The sequence below is a fragment of the Canis aureus genome, chromosome 31, assembly GCF_053574225.1.
Source record: "Canis aureus isolate CA01 chromosome 31, VMU_Caureus_v.1.0, whole genome shotgun sequence".
NCBI lineage: Eukaryota > Metazoa > Chordata > Mammalia > Carnivora > Canidae > Canis > Canis aureus.
The window spans coordinates 7,401,914-7,429,499 of NC_135641.1; the positions used below are offsets into that span (position 1 = coordinate 7,401,914).

Sequence of the window (27,586 nt, forward strand, 5' to 3'; positions counted from 1 at the left end):
GAACCACCTGTCTAATCTGACAGATGCACAAACTGGCTATGAATGAGGTGGGTGGGAGGACAAGTTCAAGGTTGAACTGAGAGTTTCTTTTTTCTTTCTTTTTTTTAAAAGATTTTACTTATTTATTCATGACAAACAGAGAGAGAGAGGCAGAGACACAGGCAGAGGGAGAAGCAGGCTCCATGCAGGGAGCCTAATGTGGGATTCGATCCCAGGTCTCTAGGATCACACCCCGGGCCAAAGGCAGTGCTAAACCGGTGGGCCACCGGGGCTGCCCTGAACTGAGAGTTTTCTGCACAGGACTGGGGGCAGGAGAAAGATCAGGACAGTCCCATCTGCCATAGTAGAAACTCTTGCAGGTTCAAAGCGATAAGAGATTGGAGGGGGTCACTGGTATCTGGTGGACCTCAATCTTGTATTTTTCCAGGCCTCCTCTCAGCCATGTGTATTTGTGCATACAACATAAGAGAAGGAGAGGGAGATAGGCAGACAGAGGGGAAAGCACCGTTAGCCTGATGTTGTGGTGTCCTCTCCATTCTGTGGTCTTCTTCTTCCTTCTCCCCTCACTACTTTCATTTGCAGCCTTTGCATGGCTTGGCTGATTGTGCAGCTTTGTGACTCTCTGTGATAAGTCTGTGGATACTAATATTTCTAAAGCATCTCCTAAGGATATTTTCAATTAAATGGCATAACATAGTTATTATTACAGTTCTATTTACTGGCCTTCTACCACTTGCCAGCTGCTGTCCTAAAGTCTAGGAAAAAGGAGTTACAAAGCCACTGCTTTCATGGAGCTGCCATTCTAGTAGGGACCAGAGGACAAATCAGTGACTGTTACTGCCTGCACTCCTCCTCCTTTCAAGAGAACTAAAGTGTGGGAATTGAGTTCCTTATAATGACGTAGAAGCTGTGCCCATCCTAATGAAACCTGATAAGTTTATCCCTGGCAGTGCTCCGTGAGACTTTTCTCTTTACTCTCATTTTTAAAAGGAAGCCAGGCCAACAACTTTCTTACCATCCATGTCTACAAGGAGACGTTGATATGTTGGGCTAACTTGAGAATATGTGTTTTCAGTGGAGACAAAATTTTAGTGTATTTAACCAGCTGTGATATAGGCCTCTCAGGTGTGGGGTAATGGGAAAAAACATGGGCCTGGAGGACAGAGGCTTAGTTCTATAAGCCGGCCCCAGTGCACTCCAGTTGTAGGATTCTGAGAAAATGTGGGCACACTCAGTTCAAAACTTTCCATCAGAATAGCGATCCTCTTATCCCTGTGGCACAGATGTGATGTAATGTCACTTACAAAGCGTGACTTCACATGGTGACTTCCCCTTCCATCTGTGGAACACCATGTTATTTACTGGCTCTGGGTTATGAGCGGGTATGTCTGTGCTGGAAGTGCTTATTCATGTTTTGGTGACGCGTTACTCATCGTGGAACAATGTGGATGTTCACAGCTTTGGAAGGCAGAACTCTCAAGGGCTTTCAAGGTAGGAGGTTACTCTGCTGCCCTGAGCCATGCCACCTTTGTGCAGAAAGTCCACCTCTAGTACTGCTTCACAGTGCTTGGTGCAGCCACCAGAGAGTCAGTCAGCCTGAATGCACTGCCAAAGCTTGTGTTAGGTGATTGCCACCCAGCTCCTTCTTTTGCTTTACTTTTTCTTTTCTCGCTTTCGGTTTTCAGCTTGTTTGGTTGTTTATTTATTTATTGGGATATATTTTGAGAAAGAACAACCCTGTGGAATCCATTCCAATTCCAGTATTAATTTTATTTCATTTTATTTTCTTCCCTGGTATGTCCCCAAAGGGCTTTGAAGCTGCTGCGTCTACTTCCTTAATCCCTCTGCACCTGATCTTCCTTACCTGCAAAATTAAAGGCTTCAACTCTGTGATCCCTTCCAAATGAATAGGATTTTATTATCTCTCCTACAGGGGCTTCCTGGTGCTGAGTCAGGGTACAACTTTTAGCTGTGGAGCAAAGAAGACTGGCTAAGGTGGGATCTCACCTGGAGCCCTAGCATGCCTCTGGTATGCCCTGTCTCTCACCCCGGGGTCTCTAACCTTTCCTAATTTCACTCCTCCAATTAGTAAGTCTCTTGAGCAAGAACAGCCATTATGTGTACATTTATTTGTACATGATATTAATGTACTACTGTACCAAAATGCAGATGTTAGACAAGAGGATAAAAATCTCATGTGAGAGCAGTAAGAACAGTCATTTAAAATAGAAGTTCACACCTGTACTTGCCCTGCCCCAAGGACTTGCCTCGGACTTGTATATGCCCACGTCAGAGAAGTGTTGCCATGACTGAGCTGCACAGCTCAACAGCGTCAGGAAAGTTATCAGATTCAAATTCAAAACAAAAAATAGGAACATTTGTTAAGTTTAGCCAACTATCCTTTTAAGACTCCCCTATCTTGATTATAACCACATTTGAGGTCAATAATAAAGACAATTGTACAGTCATGAATGATTGTTCCTAATTTGTAAATAAGCACATAATTACCTCCAGGCATTTTGCAGGTAGGGTGCCAATAAGACATTGTTGACATCACAGTGTGCTGCATCTAGGTACTGGAAAACAATCCAAGGTTATGTTGTTCTTCATATGCCAGTGACATGTATTAGGCATGTGCTTATAATATCCCTTTGGATACACTGTTTTGTGGATGGTTATCAACAGAAAAGGAGGCTGGTGGAAAAGCACTGAGCTATGTACTTTCTTTTCAAAACTATAATCAAAGAACTGAGCTAATGTCTTCAAAGCAAGCTTATAGAATCTGCAGGTTTCCAAGGCTATTAAAATATGCATACATTTGGTACAGAATCAGATTTCAAGTAAAGTCTAAAATCCTGAAAAAAATATGAGATAAAACACAAAGTTTAAAATTTGGGATACATGTCTAGCCTTGTCTTATAGGCTCAAAGATATCAAATGCAGAGATATATCATATAATGGAAGACGGTTTTGCAGCAGCTTAGGACAAAAGTACTAAAGGCTTAGTTGAATTCAGATTTCATATAAGGCAACTATTTGGCAAGGTTAAGAAAGCTAAAGTAGGGATCCCTGGGTGGCGCAGTGGTTTAGCGCCTGCCTTTGGCCCAGGGCGTGATCCTGGAGACCCGGGATCGAATCCCACGTCGGGCTCCCGGTGCATGGAGCCTGCCTCTCCCTGTGCCTATGTCTCTACCTCTCTCTCTGTGACTATCATAAATAAATAAAAAATTAAAAAAAAAAAAAGAAAGCTAAAGTAATCTTAGGTTATATTAGTGGAAGTTCAGTTTCATTGCTGTAAGTGGTGCTTTTTTAAATTTTTTTTTATAAGTGGTGCTTCTAAAGTACTTGACACTTTCAGACTGTGTGTGAAATAGCGTGTGGAATGGTGGGTGTTATGAATGAAGAGGGATGGAGATTGACAAACGAGAGACCATGCAGAGGTGTGGCCAGAATGGTGAGACCCCTAAAAACAGTGACGGGACCTCTGAACTGCTCCTGTTTAAATCAGAAGAAAAGATGTGCTTTTCAAATATTCAGATCTATGGTATCAATGAAAAAGTTAGTGTAATACTTTGGTGAATCAGAAGACAGAACTAGAACAGAGGTCAGAATCAGAATCAATCATTAGGTTCTTACAAGAAGGCATGTTATGGTTTTGACAACCCAGGCTGTCCTTCAGGGGGGTGGTGTGCATCTGAGTTTGAGCTGCTATCCCTGGTCGCTTTCAGGGAGCAACTATATGAGAGACAGACTCTTCAAGGATGACAGATGATGACGAGATGGCCTTCTAGATGCCATCCACATATGAAATCCTTAGTGACTTTTCAGACATTACATCTAGATTGATTAGAACCAAATGCAGTTTGGGTGTGTAAAAGTCTAGAGAACCTATAATGGTATGTATGGCACCTATGTTTCTGCATGCTAAGGTTTCTGGAGGTAGGAGGGAGAAGGTGAATTTTGAAAACATTGCCTAGGTGATTCATGGCAAGCTTAAGCTCAGCCGTCCATCCCTATAAGATCCCCTGTCTTGATTATAACCAGATTGGAGGTCAGTGATAACGGCGATCATACAGTCATGAATGATTGCTCATAATTTGTAAATAAGCACATAATTGAGACAGAACAAGAATAGGGAAGTTAGATTGTTCACTTAAGTATGTATTCTTCCTTGTGCATAAGACATAACTTAAATATATATAGAATGTCTATTCCCTTAACTTAGCAATCAGCTAACTACGGGCAACCTATATTCTTCTGTTTCTTCATCTGTGGAAGAGAAATAATAGTCTTTATAATAGTGGTATTTGTGTATTATTAGGAGTAGTATTTTCTAGATACCTCAGGAGTTTCACTGGAGTGGAAAGGGAAGGAGGAGGTTGCTTTGCTAGGAATACAATGGCCCAACTTTATCAAAATGGGAAGGTTTTTTATGTTGACTTTAGTAGGATACAATTCGTTTTTCTTGAATAAATACAAGTTCTACAGGTTTTATTAAATACATGTCTTATTGACTATTTAATTTCAAACTGGACTATTGCTTTTCCCACTTGAATACCAAGGGAAAAGTATCTGCGAGAAAATTGGCCTAATATGTACGAAACAGCTGCTGGCATCATAGCAGCTTGCTGCCCTGCTCTGCAGCCAGGGAGGCTGGTATTCATTAGCTTTGCCCTCTCTATCAGGTAAAAACTGCAGCTGATGGAAATTACAGTCCCCAGTTTCAGGGGACACAAGGATAATTTGGCTGCTCCTAAAAAGGCATAAACAAAATATTGGCTAAGCACAGACAGATGTTAAGGTTATACTCTGTACATGAATTCATGTACTTGAATTCACTTTAATGGAGTTGAGCTTATGGTGTAAGATCTTGCAGCTCATTATAACTAAGTTGTTATGGGCTGCTAATTTGCTAGAAGCTGCTGTATCATGAGCTAGCCCAACTGCCTTGATGGGTCTCCTGGTAGTTAATATGGATTAAATGTGAATCTTTTATTTTTTCCCCTGTGGTCTCACATAATGATATTAGCTTGTCTACAGTGTGACAAATTCAGTGTACCAGGAGCATCTGGTACACTATCCTTTATGACTGAAAATAAGCCTGCAAACTCTATAATGCACATCCATTAAGACACTTCTCCATATTGGGGAGATGTAGAAGGATGACGACCATGGAAGGGATTTATTGGTCACAGTTCATTTTGCTCCAGTGTATATAAACTATCTCAACAGTGGTACATTCATCAGTGCTACATTCCTACAAGTTTTTGCTTGATTACCAGGGTGCAAATATGGATATATTCCTTCTTAGACTGAACTTAATTTATTCCCAGCAAAGGAATTCAAAAAGGAAAAAAAAAATAAAGGGAAAAGAAACTAAATTTTCACAGCTTGAATATAGGTTTAAATTCAGTCCTTTGAAGTTGATCTGGGAATGGATCACACAGAAATGTTCAAGTCATGAAGCTACTTTAGTAAAGAGGGTATTTTTTTAAATTGAATGCGTAATGTTTTAAGAAATGAGAAGTGGAATCAGATCCTGTTGTACCATTTGGATTATGTTCATGGTTTAAATTTGTTACTACCTAAGCAGTGAGGAAATGTGAAACAAGAGAGGTGATATACATATTATGTAATTTATCAAGTATAGGGAAGGCCATTGGGCTAGATGTCGTGTGTTACTATCTCTGCTTTACCACTAGCTGAGTAACCTTGAATTATTCACTTAACCTCTCTCATTACTAGCTCCTTCCTCTTTACACAAAGGGGTTATATTTCCTATCCTATATTATTCATTGGGCCATTTGAAGAGAAAATAAATAGACTAACAATACGGTTGTTATTATACAAAGAGTAAAACCATTATACTATTGTATTAGGGTACAATTATAATAATAGCTCCCTCTTACCTGATGTCAGCCTTCTGGTAACCTCAAGTCAATGGTAGATGTGGCATTAGCAATTAAAAATGGTAGATGTGGCATTAGCAATTAAAAAACACTCTGGAGGCAATAAGGAATAGGAGCTCTGAAAGGTACACCAAAAAAAAAAAAAAAATCACCGGAAATGATTGTCAACAATATAAAATAAGCAGAAGAGAAATGAGACTATTTCTTTGGTTGTAGGAACCAATAGCTGTCTGTGGCCACCGTGCCAGAGGACTTTACTGTGTTGACCTAATTATGAAAAAACTCTGCAGGAGACAGGGACATTTAGGGACAGGCAAACTAACATCCTATCAGGGCAATGTCCTTGTAATGTAGCAGGAGATCCATGTTAACAAGAAAGACCTTACCATGTCAAAAACCAGTAAATGGTATTAATTATTTTCTTATCAAATGAGTTCAATAAAATTTCAAAGAGTGTCTTAGTTGGAGTATGGAAATAGATGAAGTGGTGCCTCACATTTAATGAATGAGGAAAATCAGGATCATTGTTGAATATTAACCTCTTACTGAAGTAAAAACTTCCAAGATAATTGGTCTGGTCCTATACTCCAGTCAAACTGCACTCTAATTACTTCCTGAAACACTTACATACACAGTCAATATTTGTCTAATTCTGTGCCTTAAATCATGCTGCTTCTTCCATTTATAATGCTTTTCCTTTACCTTTTCACATGCTCAAGTAGTAAACTCTCATTGTCCACCTCAGGTGCCACCTTATGCACATACCATTATCCTTGAATTCCTTCTCCCTACCCTCTCCCATCTTCCCTAAATCGATGTTGCCTTTGAAATTCATTCATATCTGCCTCATCACAATTTAGCATTTTACTTTGTATCTAGGTAGCGATGCACAGATTTCAACTCTCTTGCTAGACTTAAAGCCATCATCACCAAGATCTCTATTAGAGTTCTCAGAGAAACAAAAGCAATAGGATATATAGAGCTATATAGAGTGAGATTTATTATGAGGTCAGAATGAGGTGATTGTAGGAACTCAGAAGTCCCACAGTCTGCCATGTGCAAGCTGGAAGCCCATGAAAGCTGATGGTATAGTGGCAGTCCAAACTCAAAGCCCTGAGAATGAGAGCAGTCCATGGTGTAAGTTCTGGTGCAAGTCCAAAGGTCTAGACAAGTAGGAGTGCCAGTGTCTGAGGGCAAGAGAAGATAAATGTCCTAGCTCCTATAGAGAGAGCAAATTTGCCCTTCCTCTACCTCTTGTTCTATTTAAGCTCTCAATTGATTGGATGATGCCACAGCATTGGTAAAAGTGATCTTCTTAGTCTATAAGATTCAATGCCAAACTCATCCAGAATCACCTTTACAGATATCTCTATGGAATAATGTTTACCAGTGATCTGGGCATCCCTTAGCCCAGTTATGTTGACAAAGTTAACCATCACAGGATCCATACCCAAACTAATTTGGAATTTTCCTATCTTTGTTATCCAGCACCTTGCAGAATGCTTTGCCCATAAATATCAGCCTTCCTACTGTTACTTTATTCATTCATTCCATAAATAATTATTTGGCACCTACTGTGTGGGTGGCATTAGAGATTTGGATGAAAAAGGTAGCACTGTTTTTGCCTTGGAATTTAACATCATAAAAACAGTGACTCCAAAATAACTGGGGCTTGTGGTTTGCTGGCAGGCAAGTAAGTATTGACGGCTCAATCCCCATTTTTGGTTGCTGTTAGTGAGATGGCGGTATGTATTTTGCATTTCATTTATGTGCCACAGAAATCTGATATTGTAGTACTGACAAGATATTAACCAGCAGTGTCACTAGACTATTTGGGACAAATTTACATTTCCAGGATCTAATGAAAGAACTCTCTGGAACTTTGGGGCCATCGAAGAGACTTAAGATATCTCCTAGTCCTGAAATAGCAACAGGCACTCAGCTCAAAGAGCTACTGGTAAAATTTATTAGAGAATTTTATGTTAAGAAGATGGTAAATCATGGAAAAATTGATTATTCTACCATCCAAATGTTGGAGCATAATAGTATATGAAAATGCCAATTTTTAGAATCGAGAGTTTTGTTTAACATAAATTTTACAGTCTGGCAAGAGAACTTTGGGGGCTAAGTCAATAGAAAGCCATTATCTGGGATCCCTGGATGGCTCAGCGGGTTAGAGCCTGCCTTTGGCCCAGTGCGTGATCCTGGAGTCCCAGGATTGAGTCCCACATTGGGCTCCCTGCATGGAGACTGCTTCTGCTCTCTCTCTTCTCTCTCTCTCTCTCTCTCTCTCTCTGTGTGTGTGTCTCTCATGAATAGATAAAGTCTTTAAAATAAAATAAAATTATCAAATAAAAAAAAAAAGCCAGTATCTCCTGAAACTTTTCTCAGAATCAGAGAGTGTTCTTTCACGCTCTGAAAAGTACTACATTCTTTTCTTGGTGGCCAAGCAAAGGAATAATATCTTTGAATATGGGAGAAACTAGGTTGCAATTAGCATATAAATTGTTTAATTGTAATTAAGCACTAGTAAAATTCAGAACATAATGTGGTGAGAGGATTCAGTTTTTGTTAATTATTTTAGGCTATGTCTGTAATTTCAAATTAATAATACTATATTAACTTGGAAAAGTCTGTGTTTGTGTAAACAAAAAAATATGAATAGAGACCACCGGTTAGATTATCTCAACACATTCAATTCCTCAAATTAATATCAGGACTTAACAGAGATGTCATGATGCTTGTGGCAATAAATATTTCCTTTAATGTTATAGAATATTGAACCATTGAAAGGTTAAATGTTAGGAATTATTAATTTTTAGTCTTAGGAAATGAGTCACTGAAAGGTTCTAAGTACATAAAAACAGATCACATTTGTTAATTTTTTTAAGGATGACTTTTGGCTATATTATGGAGAACAAAATGAAAGCAGGAATGAATAAGAGCAGACACTCTAATTAGGAAAATGAGTTCAGGTCTCCAGGCAAGAGATATTGGTAGTTAGAATTGGAGTGGTGACAGTGGAGGTAATGGACAGATTGGAGAGGTGGAATTGGTGGTTACAACTCTGTCTCAACTCCAGTTGGGTTTTCCTCCCACACCAAGCAATTATCAGATACTACCTGGGTGTCCTACAATTCTGACACTGTCTATCTGGGGGTAGCATCAAATCCCACAAGGACTCAGTCCTACAGGATTGCCCCTCTCTCCTGCAACACACACACACACACACACACACACACACACACACACACTTCAGATGCCATTGGCAAGTCTGGGTTGTCACCTGTTCTTCTAACCAACATCCAGCTGTAGATTGGGTTCAATTATTTTCCTAGAGCTGCTCACAGATCTCAGAGAAGCTTTTACTTACTAGATTACTGGTTTATTATAAAAGGGTATAACTAAGGGACAGCCAGATTGAAGAAACACACAGGGTGAGGTATGGAGAAAAGGCTCAGAGCTTCCATGTTCTCTCTGAGTGCATTATTCTCCCCAAATCACCAACCTGGAAACTCTTTTACCCCATTATTTGGGGTTTTTATGGAAGTTTCATTACCTATGTATGATGATCAAATCATAGACGATTGATGATTAAACTCAATCTCCAGCCCCTATTCGCTTCCTGGAGACCTTGAGGTGTGGAATTGAAAGTTTCAACCCTCATATTACATTGTTGGTTCCCCTGGCGACCAACCCCCATCTTTTGGTGTGGTTCAAAAGTCATTTCATTAACATAGCAAAAACCATCACGTCATTCCTATCACTTAGGAAATGTCAAGGGTTTTAGGAGCTCTGTGACAGAAACGGGGTTGAAAAACACATATATATTTCTTATTATAAATTACAATATCACGTTGGTATGTAATGATTTCTTGTGTATATATGGAGAAGATAAAGTTTAGAATCATAAACACATTTGGGGATTAGGTAACGTGGGTAAATGATAGTACTATTGACTGAGACAAAAATAGCAGAGTGAGAACAAGTTTGCAGGTTGTCTATGATGTCAGTTTTAGACACGAACCTTTGTGTTTTCCAGAGTGGATGTCAGTGGCTGGTTGTATATACACCATTTTTGGTTATTGAAACTGTGGGGATTGATGAGATTATTTAGACAAAGTCTAAGAAAATAGAAATTTTTAAAAATCCCGATAAAAATAGTAGCTTAAGAGAATAGGAGACATCTATAGAAAATAAGGGCAGCCAGAGAGGTGGGAAGGAAAAGGAGAGGGGTGTATTGAAAACCACAAAAAGAATTTGATTCAGGAAGAAGGGGAGAAGCCAACAAAGTAAAATGCTAACAATGGGTAAATTAAAATACAGCATACGGTTAAGAGATCCTGTATTCCACTGGTATGAATATTTAGCTATTTAGATTTCCAAATGCTATTTAGAAGCATTGAGTGGGAAGGGATAAATATTGGCCTTTTGTCACTCAAACATTTCTGTTCTAAATAGAATTATTACTCTAAATCTCATTCTGTAGTTCAAGTTAGTTTTATAAAAGACATATGAGAGAGAGAATGTGAGAAATAGAGTAAGCACAATTCATGGGGAAAATATCATGGAAATTTTGCATTGGAAGTACCGCAAAAGTAATTTAACCTCATCTTTTGCATTTTATCAGATGCCTTAGTGAATTTGCTCTATGCATATACACCTTCTCATATTGACTCAAAGAGTATTTTTTGAGGTCATATATTAAGTCACCCATCCGTTCATCCATTCATCATTTATTGAATGTACTATATGTTAGGTGAGAGGAAGGTGATACTGGAAAGTCATGGCCCCTGCAATCAAGATATTGTATGTTTTAAGAGAGAAGACAAGCATGTAATTAAGTGGGTTCAATAAAGCATTGCTGTGCTATGGGAGTAGTGGTGAGTCCGAGAATGTACTAGTACAGAAGAGATGCTAATTAAATAAATCGGTGTTGAGATACAACACCATGAAACTGAAAGGCAAAAAGCATTTTTCCTAAACTTCAGCAACAGGGGAAGAGTAGGGAGGAGGAAATGGATATTTGGAGCAATGAGCACAGAGCCAGCACATGCAAAGTCCTTTGAGGAAATGCAAGTCATTGATCTTGGCAGAGCCTAGTGTTTTCGTACTTCTTTCACCCTTTGAACAGTGGAAGGCTGCCTTCTCCACTGTGGTGTAAACATAGGCAAGGATGTGGAGCATAACTTCTCACTATCATCATTACCCTCATTGGGTATATCTGAGTTTCACAATGGCTCTCTTAAAGTTAATGATCATTATTAGAAAGAAATACTTCAGTTGTAGTTTGAACTTGAACAGTACAGTGAATATAATTTTTCCAATGATTGGACATAAGAATTCCAATATTTCTAGGAAGGCAAGGAAAGCTAAAAAGAAACAGCATAAAATGGTAAGCTGTAGTCATTCCTCATTAATGAAGTTTGTGCTTTTATTTTGGCGTATTGTTACTGATTCTATAGCCTCCATTAAAACAGTGAGAACAAATAAGTCTACATTTTTGAGGCAATGGAGTTGTGCAGAGTTAGAGCTAGTCTCTGAGCTCTATTCCCATCTAATCTTTGAGGAAGCTACTTAACGTTTTTAAGGTTGAGATGTCTCAGACAATAAAATGCCTTATTGGATCAATGTGAGGAATGAATAATTAATGCATGTAAAGCACTTAACAGAGTATGATACATGCTAAGTAAATACTTAAAATATTGAGTGCTGTTTTTATGTGTTACTATCATAAATAGAATGGTTACTCCCAAGCAGATATAGGCATAAAAATCACTAGTAGAAACTATTCAAAATGTACATGTTAGGGCTTATTACGTATGAATTTTTATTCTGTAGCCTGAGTTATATACCAGGCATTTATAAAGTTCTAGGGGTCCCTGAGTGGCTCAGTTGGTAGATTAAGTGTCTGACTCTTGATTTCAGCTCAGGTTATGAGCTGGAGCCCCGTGTTGGGCTCTATGCTGAGTGTGGAACCTGCTTAAGATTCTCTCTCTCCCTCTCCCTCTGTCATCCCTTTCCCTCCCCCTGACACCCCTCCTCACTGCCCCCCACCCCCGGTCATGGGCACATGTTCACTCTCTTAAAAAAAAAAGGGGGCTGGATATTATCATGGTATAGTTAAGAGTCACCAAAATAATAGTATCACTAATTTTTTTTTATGAAACATAGTAGATTTTTACATAGTTTTAGCTACCAAGAACTATGGCCTTCTTTATTTCATGGAGCCCTGTCATTTAGATGAATTAAGTAAACTGCAGAAATATGCTTTACTTGGATAGCAAAGCATTTGGTGAAATAAAATGCCGGAACAAAGCAGACAGAATTCTATAGATTGAAAAAGTTGGTCAGAAAGAGGTGTTTCTTTATATTTTTATTTTATTGAAACCATTCTGGAAAGGTACCTGTGATTCTGCTTCAGGGTGCTGATTCCTGTCATCTGCTGTCTTGCTAGGTGACCCAGAATGACACTGTGGTTGTTTAAAAACATTAGTCTGTCAGTTTTGTAAACTTCCGTGGACAGCTCTTTGCCATAGTTTTTGACTCATCAGTGAGGTCTGTACAGCTTTACAGTTGACATTGATTTGTTCCATTCCATCCTGACATCATTGCTTTGTTCTTTCCAGATTTGTTGGACACTTTGCTATAGGCTTCCTATCATTACCCTGTCATTTGTGCCACCTTCCCTTCTATTTGGCTTCAGAAAGTGTTGCAGTGAGATGATATTAACATTGCCAGGAGTTTGTGGCTATGAAATCAACTCATTCGTGTGAAATGGGAATTAAAAGTGATGTGGGGAAAAAAGGTCACCTAAGATTATCTGATGATACAAATTCTTGATGCATGCAGAGATAGGGGACAGTGGGAAGTGAAAACTCATCTACACATTAGAAAACTGGTCTTTTATCCTTCTTGAAAAAGAACTCCAGGCATGCCTGGGTGGCTCAGTGGTTAAGTGTCTGCCTTTGGCTCAGGGGTGATCCTGGAATCCCTGGATCAAGTCCCACATTGGGCTCCCTGAATGGAGCCTGCTTCTCCCTCTGCCTGTGTCCCTGCCTCTCTCTCTGTGTCTCTCATGAATAAATAAATAAAACCTTTAAAAAAAAAAAAAGAAAAGAAAAAGAACTCCAGCCAGAGGACAGAGAAATACAGTCCTGGAAATTATTGTATCCTAGAGACCGAAGAGAGATAGCAGTGATCTTCCATTTTCTCAGTTTAGATAGAACGAGTATGATTGTGTTGGCATTGGTGCCTCTGAGAACCCAGTGCAGGATATGGTTATGCTTAGGGGAAAGTAGGAGGACCAACCTGTACAACTTATAATACTCTTGCTCAGGGCCTTCCACAGATGGTAGGTACAAAGGCCAGGGGCATTTTAGGCTCCCTCTTACTCTTGTTTGAACTCCTTTGCTCTGAGGTTTCTAATTTCTTTTAGAAAAGAACTGACACCTGAGTAAAGAAGGTAACTTTAATTTTTGTGTTAATATCTGCTCCCTTGCCAAAATGGCAATGAGACTTTTTTAAAGGGATAACCCTGTAGACCTAGAGAATGGGTAATTAAAGCATTGTATTTCAGCATGTTGGAGTGGCCATCAACTCAGAATTACTTCATGTACCGTTGAAGAAGGCAACAGTACTTCTGATTAAACTATAACATACTATCAAATGTAAGTCATCCCTATTTAAGAGAGTAAACCCAGAGGCATTAAAGTGTGAAAAATCTTAGAACTCATCAGTCTTAGAACTGACAAAATATGGTACATGGACAAAGTGATAAATAACTTATATATAAGAAGATGAGTTCTAAGCAGCAGGAGAAGATAAAAAGTATAAGCTAATTTATAAGTAAAGTCTTGCAAAGGTTTGTAGGAGTGGGAACATGGGGCATCAAATATAGCTATACGAACAGGAGATTGTTTGTGAATTTGTTTAATATCAGTTGACATCAGAACCCCTGACCCTACCATACACAGCTAGACAGATTGCTTCCCCCAACACTGGCAAAGACTAGAGGTGAATTACCTAGAGTTGATGAAGTTAGAGTCCTCTAACTCAGGGGCACAAGGAAGGGTATTAAAGTCGGTATTAAAAGTTACTTATTAATTTTGAGCCCTTCCACTTCACCTTGCCCCCAGCCTCCATGCCTACACAGTTTTCAGAACAGAGGTAGCCATGTGTTCATTTTTAGAGCTGGAGCTTGAGAGAGCCTTCTTTGGACGTTCTGCATGGACACCCCCACTGATTCTCCTGGAAGGGCAAAGCTAACCAGCTGTACTCACCAAGAGCCTGATCAGCTCTCTGAATTCCCACTCAAATAGAAGAAGTCTGCTGGAGAACTTGATATGTTTAAAAGCCTATAACATGAATGACAGACTCTAAAGCAAACTGAAAATCATTTTAAAATAGGAACTATGCAAAGAGAAGAAAACATAACACATCATGGAGAGAGAGAAAAAATGATTTCATATAAAATAATACTGGATGATAATTAATAGGAATACTCAGAGAACAAAAAAAGTAGGTCTTGGGAATTTAAAGTATAATAACATCAATGTACAAACCACTTTTTAGATACCTATATGATTAAATTGAGGAACCTTTCCAGAAAGTAAAAGTAAAACATAAAGAAAATGGGAAACTAGAAGAGAAATAGATTTAAAGAAGAAACCTAGACAACTGATACAGATTTTAACATCTGAAAAGTTTAAAAAAAAAAAAAAACCAGCAACAAGAAAAATCTTTTAAAAAGGGAGAAAAGCATGAAAATTTTTTCAATAGAATTATAGAATTGCCTAGAACTGAACAATGTAAGTTCCTGGATTGAAAGGTCCCACTAAAGGTCCTGAAAATGTCTAAAAATAGACTTATATCAAGACCATATCAATAGTATTTTAGAATGCTAGGGACCAAGAAAGGATACATTTTTTCTGGGAAGAAGTGAAAGCAGATTTCACACACAAAAAATAATAAAAATTCAGAATGTTTCACACTTTTCAACAGCAACACTGGAAGGCAGGAGATAATGATGCACTAGCTCAAAACTCTAAGGGAAAATTATTTCCAACCTAGAATTCTCTACTTCTATAACAGCCTTAGAACTAAGTTTAAGAGTAGAATAAAAACCTATCAGATATCCAAGGTCTCAAGAAAAAGCCTCCCACTCTCTCTTTCTCTCTGGGAAGGCATTTTTTACCAGAAAGGAAATAAAGTAGGAAAATGAAGAAAGCAGTAGGTCTAGAAAGAGGGAACCCACCATTAGAGAAGGACAAAGGAAATCCCCATCATGGAGATGAAGAGTGGGTCCCAGGGAGAGCTGTGTAAACAGGCCAGATTGGAGCAGGTTGGAAGGCACCAGAAGAGATTTCTTCAATGGACTGAATTGCTATAATCTTTCCTGTGTTTGGTTTATTGAAAGAAGTTTATATCAAGGGAATTTTTTGTTTGAATTCATGTTAAGTACATAGGCAGCCAAACAAACAAGAGTAACAGAAAAGACAAGCCATTCATTTAGAGAAAACAAAATGTTGTATATTGATGTTAAAGAAGTCGTGGTCTGAAGCATGTACCTTGTGATATGGTTCTACTGAACATGGAAGTTTAGCTGTATGGGGAACGAGAGGAAGATGGGAGAAGTGTCCATGCATGCTAGCAGATGGGGAAGTGGAGTGAAGCCCTCATCTTCCACTATGGGAAGTCAATTGATGTTGCCTCTAACTGAAAATTTAAGAAATAATAATATTAGAAAGTTAATGGAGATATGGATGTACAAATCAGAAAAAGGAGTTAAAAGTGCTTGCCTCTGAAGAAGAGAAAATGAGAAGGTAGGATTGCTGCTGTTTTTCAAATAAACTTGACAAGTATTTTGCCTATTTCAGTCTGTATATGTACAGATTGATTTAAAAACGGCAATGACAATTATTTTCACTTATCCAGCTAGGAATATAGATGGCAATTAGATTCTCTTTCTTTTAAATTTTTTTTTTAATTTTTATTTATTTGTGATAGTCACAGAGAGAGAGAGAGAGGCGGAGACACAGGCAGAGGGAGAAGCAGGCTCCATGCACCGGGATCCCGACGTGGGATTCAATCCTGGGTCTCCAGGATCGCGCCCTGGGCCAAAGGCAGGCGCTAAACCGCTGCGCCACCCAGGGATCCCCTAGATTCTCTTTCTATATATAATTTTTAATTTATGCATTATATAAAGCATAAATATATATTGTATATGTAATTATATATAACATTTATTATATATAAACATGTATAATTATATAGAATACATAAAGAAATATGTATTTTTATATATGATTTTATAATTTTATAAAATCAGAGAGGCACTTATAAAATCAGAGAGGAACTGATAAGGAAAAAAAAAGCAAAAGAAAGAAAATTTAAACTGAAGAAGCATCATCTAGATAAAACCTTTAACAGCTCTTTCAAGTAAGGATTGCACATTTTTATTACAATTGATGAGCCTACTGAATTCTAAAAATAACACTATGGTGAAGATATTTCATAGAACTGCTGATTTTTTTTGAAGCTCTATGGAGGTTTTCTCACATTTACTTGGGATCATGAAATACCTTCTTTGAAAAAAAATATTTTGTGATAAACAGTTTGGCCATTTCATTCCGGGAAGCTTGATACCAGGATCTTGGGTCATTTATTCATCAACATTTACCTAGTTCCAATTATATATCAGGTATTTTGCTCATAGATAAAATTATGACCTAGGACCTAGTCCCTTCCTTAAGGAATTCACAGTCTAGGAGGAACACAAATCCTTGAAGAGCTAATTGTAATAAAATACATAAAGTACGAAAACAAAAGAAAACAAAAGTAGAAACTGATTTTCACTGGATCGCAAGTAATAGCATTGTACATACTTGAGAAATGCAGATTAGAGCAACTGGCCACTAATGAAAGGTAGACCTTTTGCTCATTAGTAGGCTTTCCATTCTCATCTAGGTCGACCTAGCAGGCCTTCTTTGAAGCTTCCTTTAGAAAAACTCTGGAGCTTTCACTACCATGGTCAAACCTTTCAAATCCCATCACGTTTCTTCTACTCGCCTTCATGCCTACCACCATTCTGTTGCATACATAAGACTACACAGGACCGCTATTGTGTGTCTGGGTGGGTGCTGGTCCTCACTATTTTTTACTTCAACAGGAGAGGAGGTTGACCAAGAATTCTCGATGCCTGAGCATGTGTGGTCTACACAGTCTCAGGATATGTTCTGGGTCCATGTTCCCACTTCTTGTGGCTGGCATGGTAAATTTGAATCTTAAGTCATTGGATTATAGCAATCAGGTTTCCTCTGTAGAAAATGTCTTCCACTGCCCAGAAGCTCATCCATCTTCTCTATTCTCCACATCTGTCCCACCTCTTTTCCATCTTCCAGTATTAGTAAAATTAAGGCAAACTCATGTTTACTGAATTCACTATTCAGTCTAAATTTTTCCACTTCCTTAAACCCAGCTTGTATTGTCTCAACTGATGCTATGGCACGATGTTAAGTAAATTATTTATTGATGAAATTAATGAAACTATGAGTATGTGTTTTCTGATTTCAGTTTTTACACTAACTTAGCTAAGACCCCTCAAGAGGCTTTATATACCTTTATCCTTTTGAAAATACTTAATAAACTTCATTTAGTTAAGTTTAATTAATTATTAATTATTAATTTAGGCTTATTAGGAAAAAGTTATAAAAGTATAAGTTAATTTTTCTTACAATCCTAATATATTATGTGACTCAACCATGTGCTATTCTAGGAGTTAATATCCTTTAGATCTGGCTCTTAGTAAATTTTATTGAACTTTGGTATCATATATCTGCTACTTTTATAAAACTTTATCCCTAAAACAAGATAATTTACACATAATGGGAAGGTAATAGGTTTTCTAACACTGCTTTTTCTTTAAACTTCTGTTACCAAAGGAGGTCTCCTTTAATCCATACCCTATTGTTAATTCCCATGAAATCCCAATTTCTCTGGACAGTTTCTGAATACCATTTTTGGGTACAATTTTATTTAAGCATAATTGATATAAAAAGGTGCCTGTATTTAACATACATAATTTGATGAGTTTGAACATATGCATACACCCACGGTACCATCACCAAATTGAAGGTGATAAACATATCCATCACTTCCAAAAGTTTGTGTCCCTTTTACTTATTTATTCATTTTTTTTTTAGTGATAAGAACACTTACCATGAAATATACCATCGTAACAAATTTTTAGGTGCCCAACACTGAATTGTTAACTTTAGGCACCATGTTGCGTAGCAGACTGCTGGAACTTGTTCATATTGTATAACTGAAACACTATACCCATTGAACAATAGTTTTGTAATTGTACTTGATTGTTTATGATAGTGACAAGATTGTGTTCATTTTGAATGAACATGAACCTTTCTTAAATCGCCTCTGGTCTGCTGCTAAGTATCAGTGTTGTTCTGGGTGTGGTGAAAGCACGGACTCTGAAAGACTAGAAAGCCATAAAAATGCGGATATAAAATAATGAAAATGTATGTCCTGGGTTTGCTTCCTCATTAAGGAACCATTTGCTGTATATCCATTAAGTATCATTTTTCTCTGTTTCTTTTCTAAGGAATGTACCCCAGGTGGTGTGGACATGTGCATTTTTTATTTGTTTCATTCAGTTTTCCCTTGGCTTATCTGCATTGTCTGTTGCTCCTTCTCTGATCTGGAATGCCTTTCTCTGTCTTTTTTTTTCTCTCTCTCTAGCCTCTTAACTATCTATAATAAAGTGCTAAATTATAATACATGACATTCAATGCTAAAAACAAAACAAAACAAAAAAACAAAAAACACCAAACCACCTAGTATCTCCTTAGCTGGTTTATCTTCACTTCTGCATTCATCTGGTGTTTTGGTTAATCTAGCAATCAAGGACTTCATCTGCTTTCTGTTCAAGAGTTTCAAATGCTTGGCTCATGTTTTTGAAACTGGGAAACATAATAGTAGGAGACTGGTACAACAACTTTTCAGGGCTTGGAATGTTTGCAAATAAGTTTAGTTCTGGTGTGGCACAGTCAGAGACATTGAACAACAACTCCCTATTTCACCTTACTTCCTAGCCTCTGGCAACAACCACCATTCTGTTTTCTTCTTGTATAAGTTTGACTCTTGCACACACCTCATATAAATGGAGTCACGTGCTTTATGTTTATAACTGACTTCTTTGGCTTAGTAACTGACTTCTTGAACTTAGTATAATGTCTTCCATATCCATCCATGTTGTTGCAAATGGTGTAAATTTCTTCTTTTGTAGGTATCTACCATATTTTCTTTGTCTAGCTGTCTGTTGTACATTTAAGTGGTTTGCATGTGTTAGCAGTGAATAGTGCTGCAAAAACGGCGCATGGGTGACTCAGTTGGTTAAGTTTTCAACTCTTAATTTTCAAGTCATGGTCTCAGGGTTGTGGGATCGATTCCTGCATCAGGCTCCATCCTGGGTGTGGAGTCTGTTTGGGGTTCTCTCTCTCTCTCTCTCTCTCTCTGTACCCCCGCCACCTCTTCCTTTAAAAAAAAAAAAAAAGATAGTGCTGCAATCAATGTAAGAGTGCAAATATCTCTTCTGGATCCTGATTTTAGTTCATTTGGATATATACCCAGGAATGGGATTGCAAGATCATATGGTAGTTCTATTTTTAATAGTTTAAGGAACCTCCATACTGTTTGACATAGTGGCTGCACTATACATTCATACCAACAGCATATAAGCATTTGATTTCTCTATATCCTTGCCAATACTTGTTATCTTTTATTTTCTTAATAAAAGAAAACTTCACACCTGCCATTCTAACAGGTATGAAGTGATACCTCATTTTGGTTTTGATTTGTACTTCCTTGGTTAGTGATATTATGCACCTTTTTATATACTTGTTGGCCATTTGTATGTCTTGCTTGGAGAAATGTCAATTCAAGTACTTTGCCTTTTTTTTCTTTTTTTTTTTTCTTTTTATTTATTTATTCATGAGACATGAGAGAGAGAGAGAGAGAGAGGCAGAAGGAGAAGCAGGCTTCATGCAGAGAGCCCGACATGGGACTCGATCCCGGGTCTCCAAGATCAGGCCCTGGGCTGAAGGTGGCGTTAAACCACTGAGCCACCGGGGCTGCCCCTGCCATTTGTTTCCTACTGAGTTATATGCACTCCTTATGTATTTTGGAAATTAACCCTTTTAAATATTTTCTCCCATTCTGTTGGTTACCTTTCCATTCTGTTGACTGTTTTCTCTGCTAAAAGGAAAGGAAGCTTTTTACTTTGATGTAGTTCTGCTTGTCTGTTTTTGCTTTTGTTTGCTACTTTTGGTGTCATCACAGTTTAGAGCCTGATTTACATCACTACTTCTGCAGTGAAACTGCCCAGGAGAAGGCCATGCTAATGGTCTTTGTCCCACCATTATTCTTCTATTTATTTATTTATTTTGGCTTCTTTTGTTCTGTCTACACTCCATATCCAAGACCTTCAAAGATCTTTCTTCACTCTTATTTTTTTATTTTAAAAGATTTATTTGTTTATTTGAGAAAGAGAGAACACATGCGGAGAGGCAGGAGAGGGAGGGAGTGTCAAGGAGAATCCACACTGAGTATGGAGCCTGATGCGGGACTCAGTCTCATGACCCCAAGATCATGACCAGAGCTGAAACCAAGAGTTAGATTCCTAACCAACTGTGCCACCCAGGTGCCTCTTTCTTCACTCTTCTTATCTTTCCTTAACCTTACCTTCGCTGAATTGATTTAATACCACAAATTCACTTTCAACAAGTATTACAAATTTTGCTAAATATATCCACATGCTTTTATTTTTCCAATTGATTTCTTGTGTACCCACCTGGCCTTACTCTCAATATTTTTCTCATAAATGCTCTTCTACCTCAAAGTCTCTAAGAAACCCAGAGAGAATTATTCAATCCTGAGAGGTCTGTCATCCTAATGGCAAACTGAGTTAGAGCTGGAGAATGTCATCTTTCCAACCACACCACAGTTTAAGTATCCCCCATGGAGTGGAAGTTCATTCATTATTGTGATGAATGCCCTAGATGATACCATGGATGCCATTAGGCCATAGGAGTCTCTGAGTTTGACAACAGTTGCAGCTCTTCTAGTTCCCAATTCTAATATCAGTTTCCAATTCCAGGCATAAAATCCACACTAGACCCAACTAATGTCCTGAGAGTTCCCAACCCCAGTGATATGCTGTGGTGAGAACAGCCCTCCTGAGAAATGACTGTAATGTGAGCAAAAGGCAGAGGACATTTCAGAACTTGGTCTCTAGAGTTCAAAGAAATAAAAAAAAAATTTAAATAATGATTCTTAATATGAATATGAATGAAATTCATAGTTTATAGTTGTATCACATGACCTCTATATTAATGGACTGCTATGGCCTCAAACAAAATAATTGAAAATACAGGAAAGATTTACTCCATCTGATATTAATTAGCTTCTTCAGTGTTACCCTTTCTCTATGTCCAGATCTTTTGAATGTCATCCTTTTTCTCATTCTCTTTGCTGCTTTTGAAGGAAGAATTTCTTCTTGGCCAAGGCTAAGCTTTTTACCTTAATTAACATTTTTTTAAACTAAGAAAAACAACAACAGCAACAAAAGAACCTAGGAGACAGCAGTGTTATGATGTATACACAAGGTAATACGTGTAAAGCACTTAGCTCCCTGCAGACACATATATTTAACAGATATTTATTGAACACCTACTATGTACTAGGACTGCTGTAGACACTAGATACATTGGCGATACGGCAGGAAAAATTTCTGCCTTATATACGGTCCTAGAAATTAGGCACTCAATAGTAAGTGCTCAATAAAAAAAAGTTTCCAATTTTATTTTTGTTTTGTATTGTTATATTAATAAAGCAGGATTTTAGATGAAGACGAGAAACTTCCTTGCTCCTTGAGGACCTTGACATTTACTATGTATTCCTTAGCACAGCACAGGGGAAGATTCACTTAATTACTTTCTTGGTTCATATACAGGATGACAAAGCAAACATATATTGAATGGACATTTTAAAAAGTCAACATATTGATACCCATTTCCTTAATAAAGAAATGTCAGTTCAGTTTAAAAGTCATCATGTGAATAAAACAGACTAGTAACCCAGAAGTAGCTCTTTGTGAACAGTGAACAAACAACATAGAAGAAAACCTGTAAAAGCAAAAGTATTTGCCTGGTTAGTAGTAGTTCATTTAATATGAGTTTTTAAATATGGCAGAAAATATGCTTTTACAAATCAGTCACAGAGGAAAATTGTTAATTCTTAAAAACCTTCCCATTTTCAGCTAAGATAGAGTAACAGAGACTGGCATTACCTTCCCATCTGAAACAACAAACACACAGACAATATGAAGCTTTTGAGAGTCTGAACTTTAAGCAGTGAACAAAGGTGGTTCCTAAGAGACACAAAGGGTAAAGAAGATGAGCCTCTAATTTCCTCAGTTACAACAGCATAGAAAAGGGACCTGCAGAGTCCAGGGGACCCCTGAATTGGGGAGACAGTCCAGGAAGAATTTGTGGGGCAAAATAGAAGGTCAATCACTACTCAGAAGGAGAAACCTCAAGATCTATAGAGGGTCCTCTTCTGCTACTGAGTTCAGACCTGAGCAGCCTGTTTATATAAGGAAACCATCAGGGGGCAGGGAAAGAACCATCTGAAAGGATGGGAGGAAATAGTACCTGGTGCTCAACCAGGGCTAGGAATATGTGCCGACACCTACCAGCCAAACTGGGAAACTCATAATCCATTGGATGTTGAGTACTTAAAAAGAATCCATTTAGGTAAAGTAGAGTAATTAGCCCTGGACTAAATGCTCTTCTGTCTTCTCTAACAAATCTGAAATGCAAGACTCAAGTATATTAAATTGCATCCGGGTAACTGTGTCCCAGAACAGAGCTTAAAGTATCTATAGGAATATATGCCCAGAGCACAAGAAGGTAAAATTCAAAATGTTAAAAAAAAAAAAATTTGTGTTCAACCAAAGATCATCATACATGAAGATGAGCAGAAATAGGGCCTGCAATGAAAAGAAAAATCAGTCAATTGAAACATATGCGAGAATTAGCTAATCATGGCAACAGTTTCTATATGTGTATTCCCCATGTTCTTTTTTTTTATTCCCCATGTTCATAAAGTTAGAGACATGGAAGATATTAAAGAGACCCAAGTGAAACTTCTATGGGTGTTTAATTCATCAATGTCTGAGATAAAAATATACTCAGCAAAGTTATGGATAGATTAGACATTGCAGAGGAAAAGAATGATTACACCAATGGACACTATTCAAATGAAACAATGAGTGAGAAAAAGGTTTTTAAAAAGAAAAAAGAATCTATGAAGTGTGGGGCAGTTCCAAGTGGCCTAATATACATGTAATTGTAATCACTGAAGGAAGGATGTTAGTGGGGAAAGAGGAAAAAATTGTATTTTCCAGATTTAATGGAAACTAAATCCATAGACCAAGAAGCCTACTAAACCCCAAGTGTAAGAAACATTGAACCCCAAGTGTAAGAAACATGAGGAGAACTATAGCAAGGAATGTTATAATCAAGCTGTTCAGCGCCAGAGATAAAGAGAAAATCTTAAAAGGAGGCAGAGAAAAAAGACACTGTATAGACAAAGAAACAAATACATGAACACCATAGCTTTTTGTCAGAAACAATGCAAACGAGAGGACAAAATGTCTTTTGAAAATAAGGGCAAAATAGTGTTGTTAGTCTGTAAAGCTGAGAGAATTCATCACCAAAAAACATTAAAGGAAGTCTCTCAGACAGAAGAATGATGCCAGATGGAAATACAGATGCACACAAAGTGATACGCAGCACTGGAAATTGTGACTCTATGTTTGGAAGGCAACCACATGAGAAAGTGTCTCCTGTCACCAGGCTCCATGACTCTGATATGGAGGAAACATACGGTGAGGCCATGACCGTAAGCAAGCACACCCACGGGCAGTGTCTGTCCTAGCAGAAGCCTAAGGTTTGTGAATCCTGATTCAGTCTGTGCCTTATCTCATCGTATTGGGCTACTTAGAATGGGCGCAAATATGCAACTAATTAAAAATACTTCAGGTACTTACACGCAACGAATTTCCATCTACCTATGGGGAATTCCATATGATCTTTAAATATGTTTTTAAGGTGATACCAATACAGAGGTATAGCTTGGTTTTTCTGTTACACAGATTTGAGATAAAATATAAAGCCTGGAAATGAAAATCTTCTAGAACTTGCATATTTTTTGTGGAAAGGAACTGCCAAAAACAACAATAACAACAACAGCAACAACCAAAAAACAGTAGAACATGCTGGGAGAAGAAGTGATTAGGTGCACAAAATGCATTTGGGCAGAGGTCTTGGTATTTGTTCCTTACAAATAATCTTTGCTTCCCTTCAGAATATGTAAGAATAAAGATGTGAGCTCCCACAACATGCTTCCTGAGTTTTAGAACTCGAAAGGAAAAAGTTGAGCTTTCATTTGTAAAGTATTTCTTTTTTTGAAAAACATTTCCTTTATTTATTTGAGAGACAGAGAGAGAAAAAGAGAGAGAGAGTTCTTGTGTAGGAGCTGGGGTAGGAGTAGAGGGAGAGAACTCCACCCCAGGACCCCAGGATCATGGCCTGAGCCAAAGGCAGACATTTAACTGACTGAGCCACCCAGGCACCCCTTGTAAAATGTTTCTTACTTAGTTCCCCCAAAATAATGTTAACAGAAAAGAAATCTGCTCTTATGGAAAAGAGCAAGGAAATGTTTAATATATGTGGATGACACACCAGATTCTACTTTTTAAAGGTATCACTCAAGAGTGTCTCAGGCTAGCAAATAAAATAAACTCATCTTTTCTGGGAAGACAGATCTCTGCAATGTTGGGAGTTTTAATTCTCCAACACTGACCTGTATTTTCAGTATTTTCCACCATTTTTGTTTTCCCATACCCAAAATGTAAGTGTGCCGTTAATTCATTTTTTAAAGAGATTAAATGTGACAGTGTAACAACTTCTGGAAACTTAGTTAAAATACATGCTTTGCTATAATTATGTTTATTAAAAAATTAAGTGCATGAGAAAATAAAATACAAAGATTAAAATATGGTACAAAAATCATAAAATTGGAACAGCTAAGATGCTTGACATACTGATTGAATTATTTTTTATTAAATTGATCCTTAATAGTGGATTTCAGGCAGATTTGTAGAAGCATTCTTCATGGCATTAATTGTTTTTTTTTACGGCCATACAGCAAATATCTCGAAGCATATTCACATAATTAGGCTATAAAGGATCAGTATCATTCGCATTCTGTTGGAATTTCGAGCCTACAGAAGTGTAAGTTTAAGCGTTATTTCTCTTCAGTCTACCATATGTAATATTAGGATCGAATTAGTACAGAGAGGCAGCCAGAAGGCCAATATGGAATAATCACAGTATTCTGAATGATAGAAAAACGGTTTCTTTTAACATTTTACTGAATGTTACAATTTTATTTTAATATCTGTTGGATGCTGACCATCTGCCAAACAATAGCACAGACTAATTTTTCATGGTCAACGTCTTGCTGAATCCTCACACCAACTTTAGGAAAAAAGTATTGTCAACCCATTTTACAGATGGTGAAGCTGATATTTAGGAAGATTAAAGAACCCACCAAAGGCCCTGGGGCCAGCAAGTCCCAGAACTGTGATACATACTCACGTATGTCCTAACTGCAAATCCTTCTTTGATTTCCCAACAACATCCTCTGCTTCTCAAATTTGACATCTTGGCAAATTGCATTTTTTTCCCCTTAACCATCACATCATTTTGATATGAATTCCACTTTTCAAATAGATGATAGAATTAATCTTTTTTGGTGGTTTTATTTCAGGAATTACAGTTTGAGAGACTGACCCGAGAGCTGGAGGCAGAACGCCAGATCGTAGCCAGCCAACTGGAGCGATGCAAGCTTGGATCAGAGACGGGCAGCATGAGCAGCATCAGGTACTGGGCACACTGCCTCCTTACACTTCTGTGCTTTGAGCTGCCAGTGAAAGTAAATTGTGGTGTTTATCTTCTCCTTACAAACCTGGCAGTGGAATTGGAACATTCAGTGAGATATTGGAAGGGAGTTGTAACCAATCTGATTTAAGATGTTCAAAAGGTGTCCAAAGTGGCCTGATTTGTTCTTGAAACTCTTTAACAAAATTAACACTTGCCCCGAATGCAAATCATGTGTAATTTTATGCAAAGGAAGGCTTTGCATTTAGTCAGCTTGCTGGAAATCAGGAGATGCCATATGAGTCTCTCAGTTTGGTTCTTTTTTTCTAAATGATCCAGAGTTGCAGGTGTCTGAAATGAAAGAGCGAACATTTCAATGTAACCTGTATTGTTTGCTAATATACAATGCTAAGTTGCAAAATTGTACCTCAAGTGTCAGCCATGGATGCAATTCTCTTGTGTAAAAATATTTCTAATTCACAGATAGAATAATTATTCAATTAGGGGTTGGTTTGAGGTTCTGAAATGTTTAAAAACAAAACATAGTCATTTGACCACAAAATAAATTACCTACCCTAGCACCATGCTTTCATATTTAAAAATATGTGTGTATGTGTGTGTGAATATGAATATATAATGTGAGTGAAAGAAACAAAGTTCTATGACAACTTTCATTTCTCAGTAATGCATTGTAAAAAAAAAAAAAAAAAAAAAAGTAATGCATTGTACTTTCCTATTACCTTGTCATACATTATATTTTTGAGATTTTACATTTTTAGGGAGTTGTCTTAGTTAAGGAAACAATTGCTGTGGCAAGTCAACTCTGACATTATACTGACTTAATACAAAGCTGATTGTGTTTCATTCATGCAACAGAGGCAGTGGATGGTAGTCAGGGGCTGCTTCTCTGCTTTCCTTCCTACAGTTATTAAGGACCCAACTTCTCTCTTGAGAGCTCTACTACCCCCTGTGACCTCATTGTCAACTGCATCACTGTACCCACAATCCATTGGTGAGAACCAGTCACGTGTCCTCTTGCAGATGGAAGTAGGGTGGGGATTCCTAGACCTGGCATCTATAGCCACTCTGCTCAGAAACAGGAGCATGACTTTGGCGGTCCCTTAGCCACCTGGTGTGACAAAAGAATTAAAATGTACTTATATCTATTGCTCTAAAATATTTTATCATTGTAAGAGTAAATTTGTAGTCAGGATATTTCCAGTTTGAGTTCCTTGCCACCAGTCTTTTAATATTGTTCTCTTTTTTGACAATGGTAAATCTACATGGATATCATTGTATTCTTGTTAGAGTAGCTTACGTGGATGGAATATCATTTTCTATTGCAAAACTTCATTTTGGACATGTGGAAACATATCCACCTCCACTTACCTAGCTTATAAGTAGCTGCAAATAGGTACATTGTGATCCCTTAAACAGACTTGCCAAAAAAACAAATTAACCAAAGCAGAATGGGTAAGAAAAAAGAGAAGTGAGTTGTGTTTACTTGAAATTGTTTTCAGAAAGTTGACTGGTTGAAGATGGTGAGACGAAGGCAGGGAGAAAAACAATGTTTATGAATGTGCATTTGATTCAGTACATGCAGTTGTACATATTTGAAAAGGTTTTTGTTAAAGGTTGAGAAGCTAAGACTGTCAG

The 27,586-nt window shown here is 37.7% G+C and overlaps 1 protein-coding gene across 5 annotated transcripts in view; it reads left to right on the forward strand.

Moving 5' to 3' along the window:
* CTNND2 (catenin delta 2) overlaps positions 1–27,586 on the forward strand; it is a 913,492-nt gene that overhangs the window by 309,725 nt on the left and 576,181 nt on the right. For 4 of the 5 annotated variants that reach the window (XM_077879565.1, XM_077879568.1, XM_077879566.1 and 1 more), the window contains one exon: positions 25,821–25,933. In XM_077879565.1, coding sequence (XP_077735691.1) covers positions 25,821–25,933 — 113 coding nt within the window. Of the gene's footprint in view, positions 1–2,005; positions 2,030–25,820; positions 25,934–27,586 lie in introns of those variants that run through there. The other variant, XM_077879569.1, reaches the window with a different exon arrangement.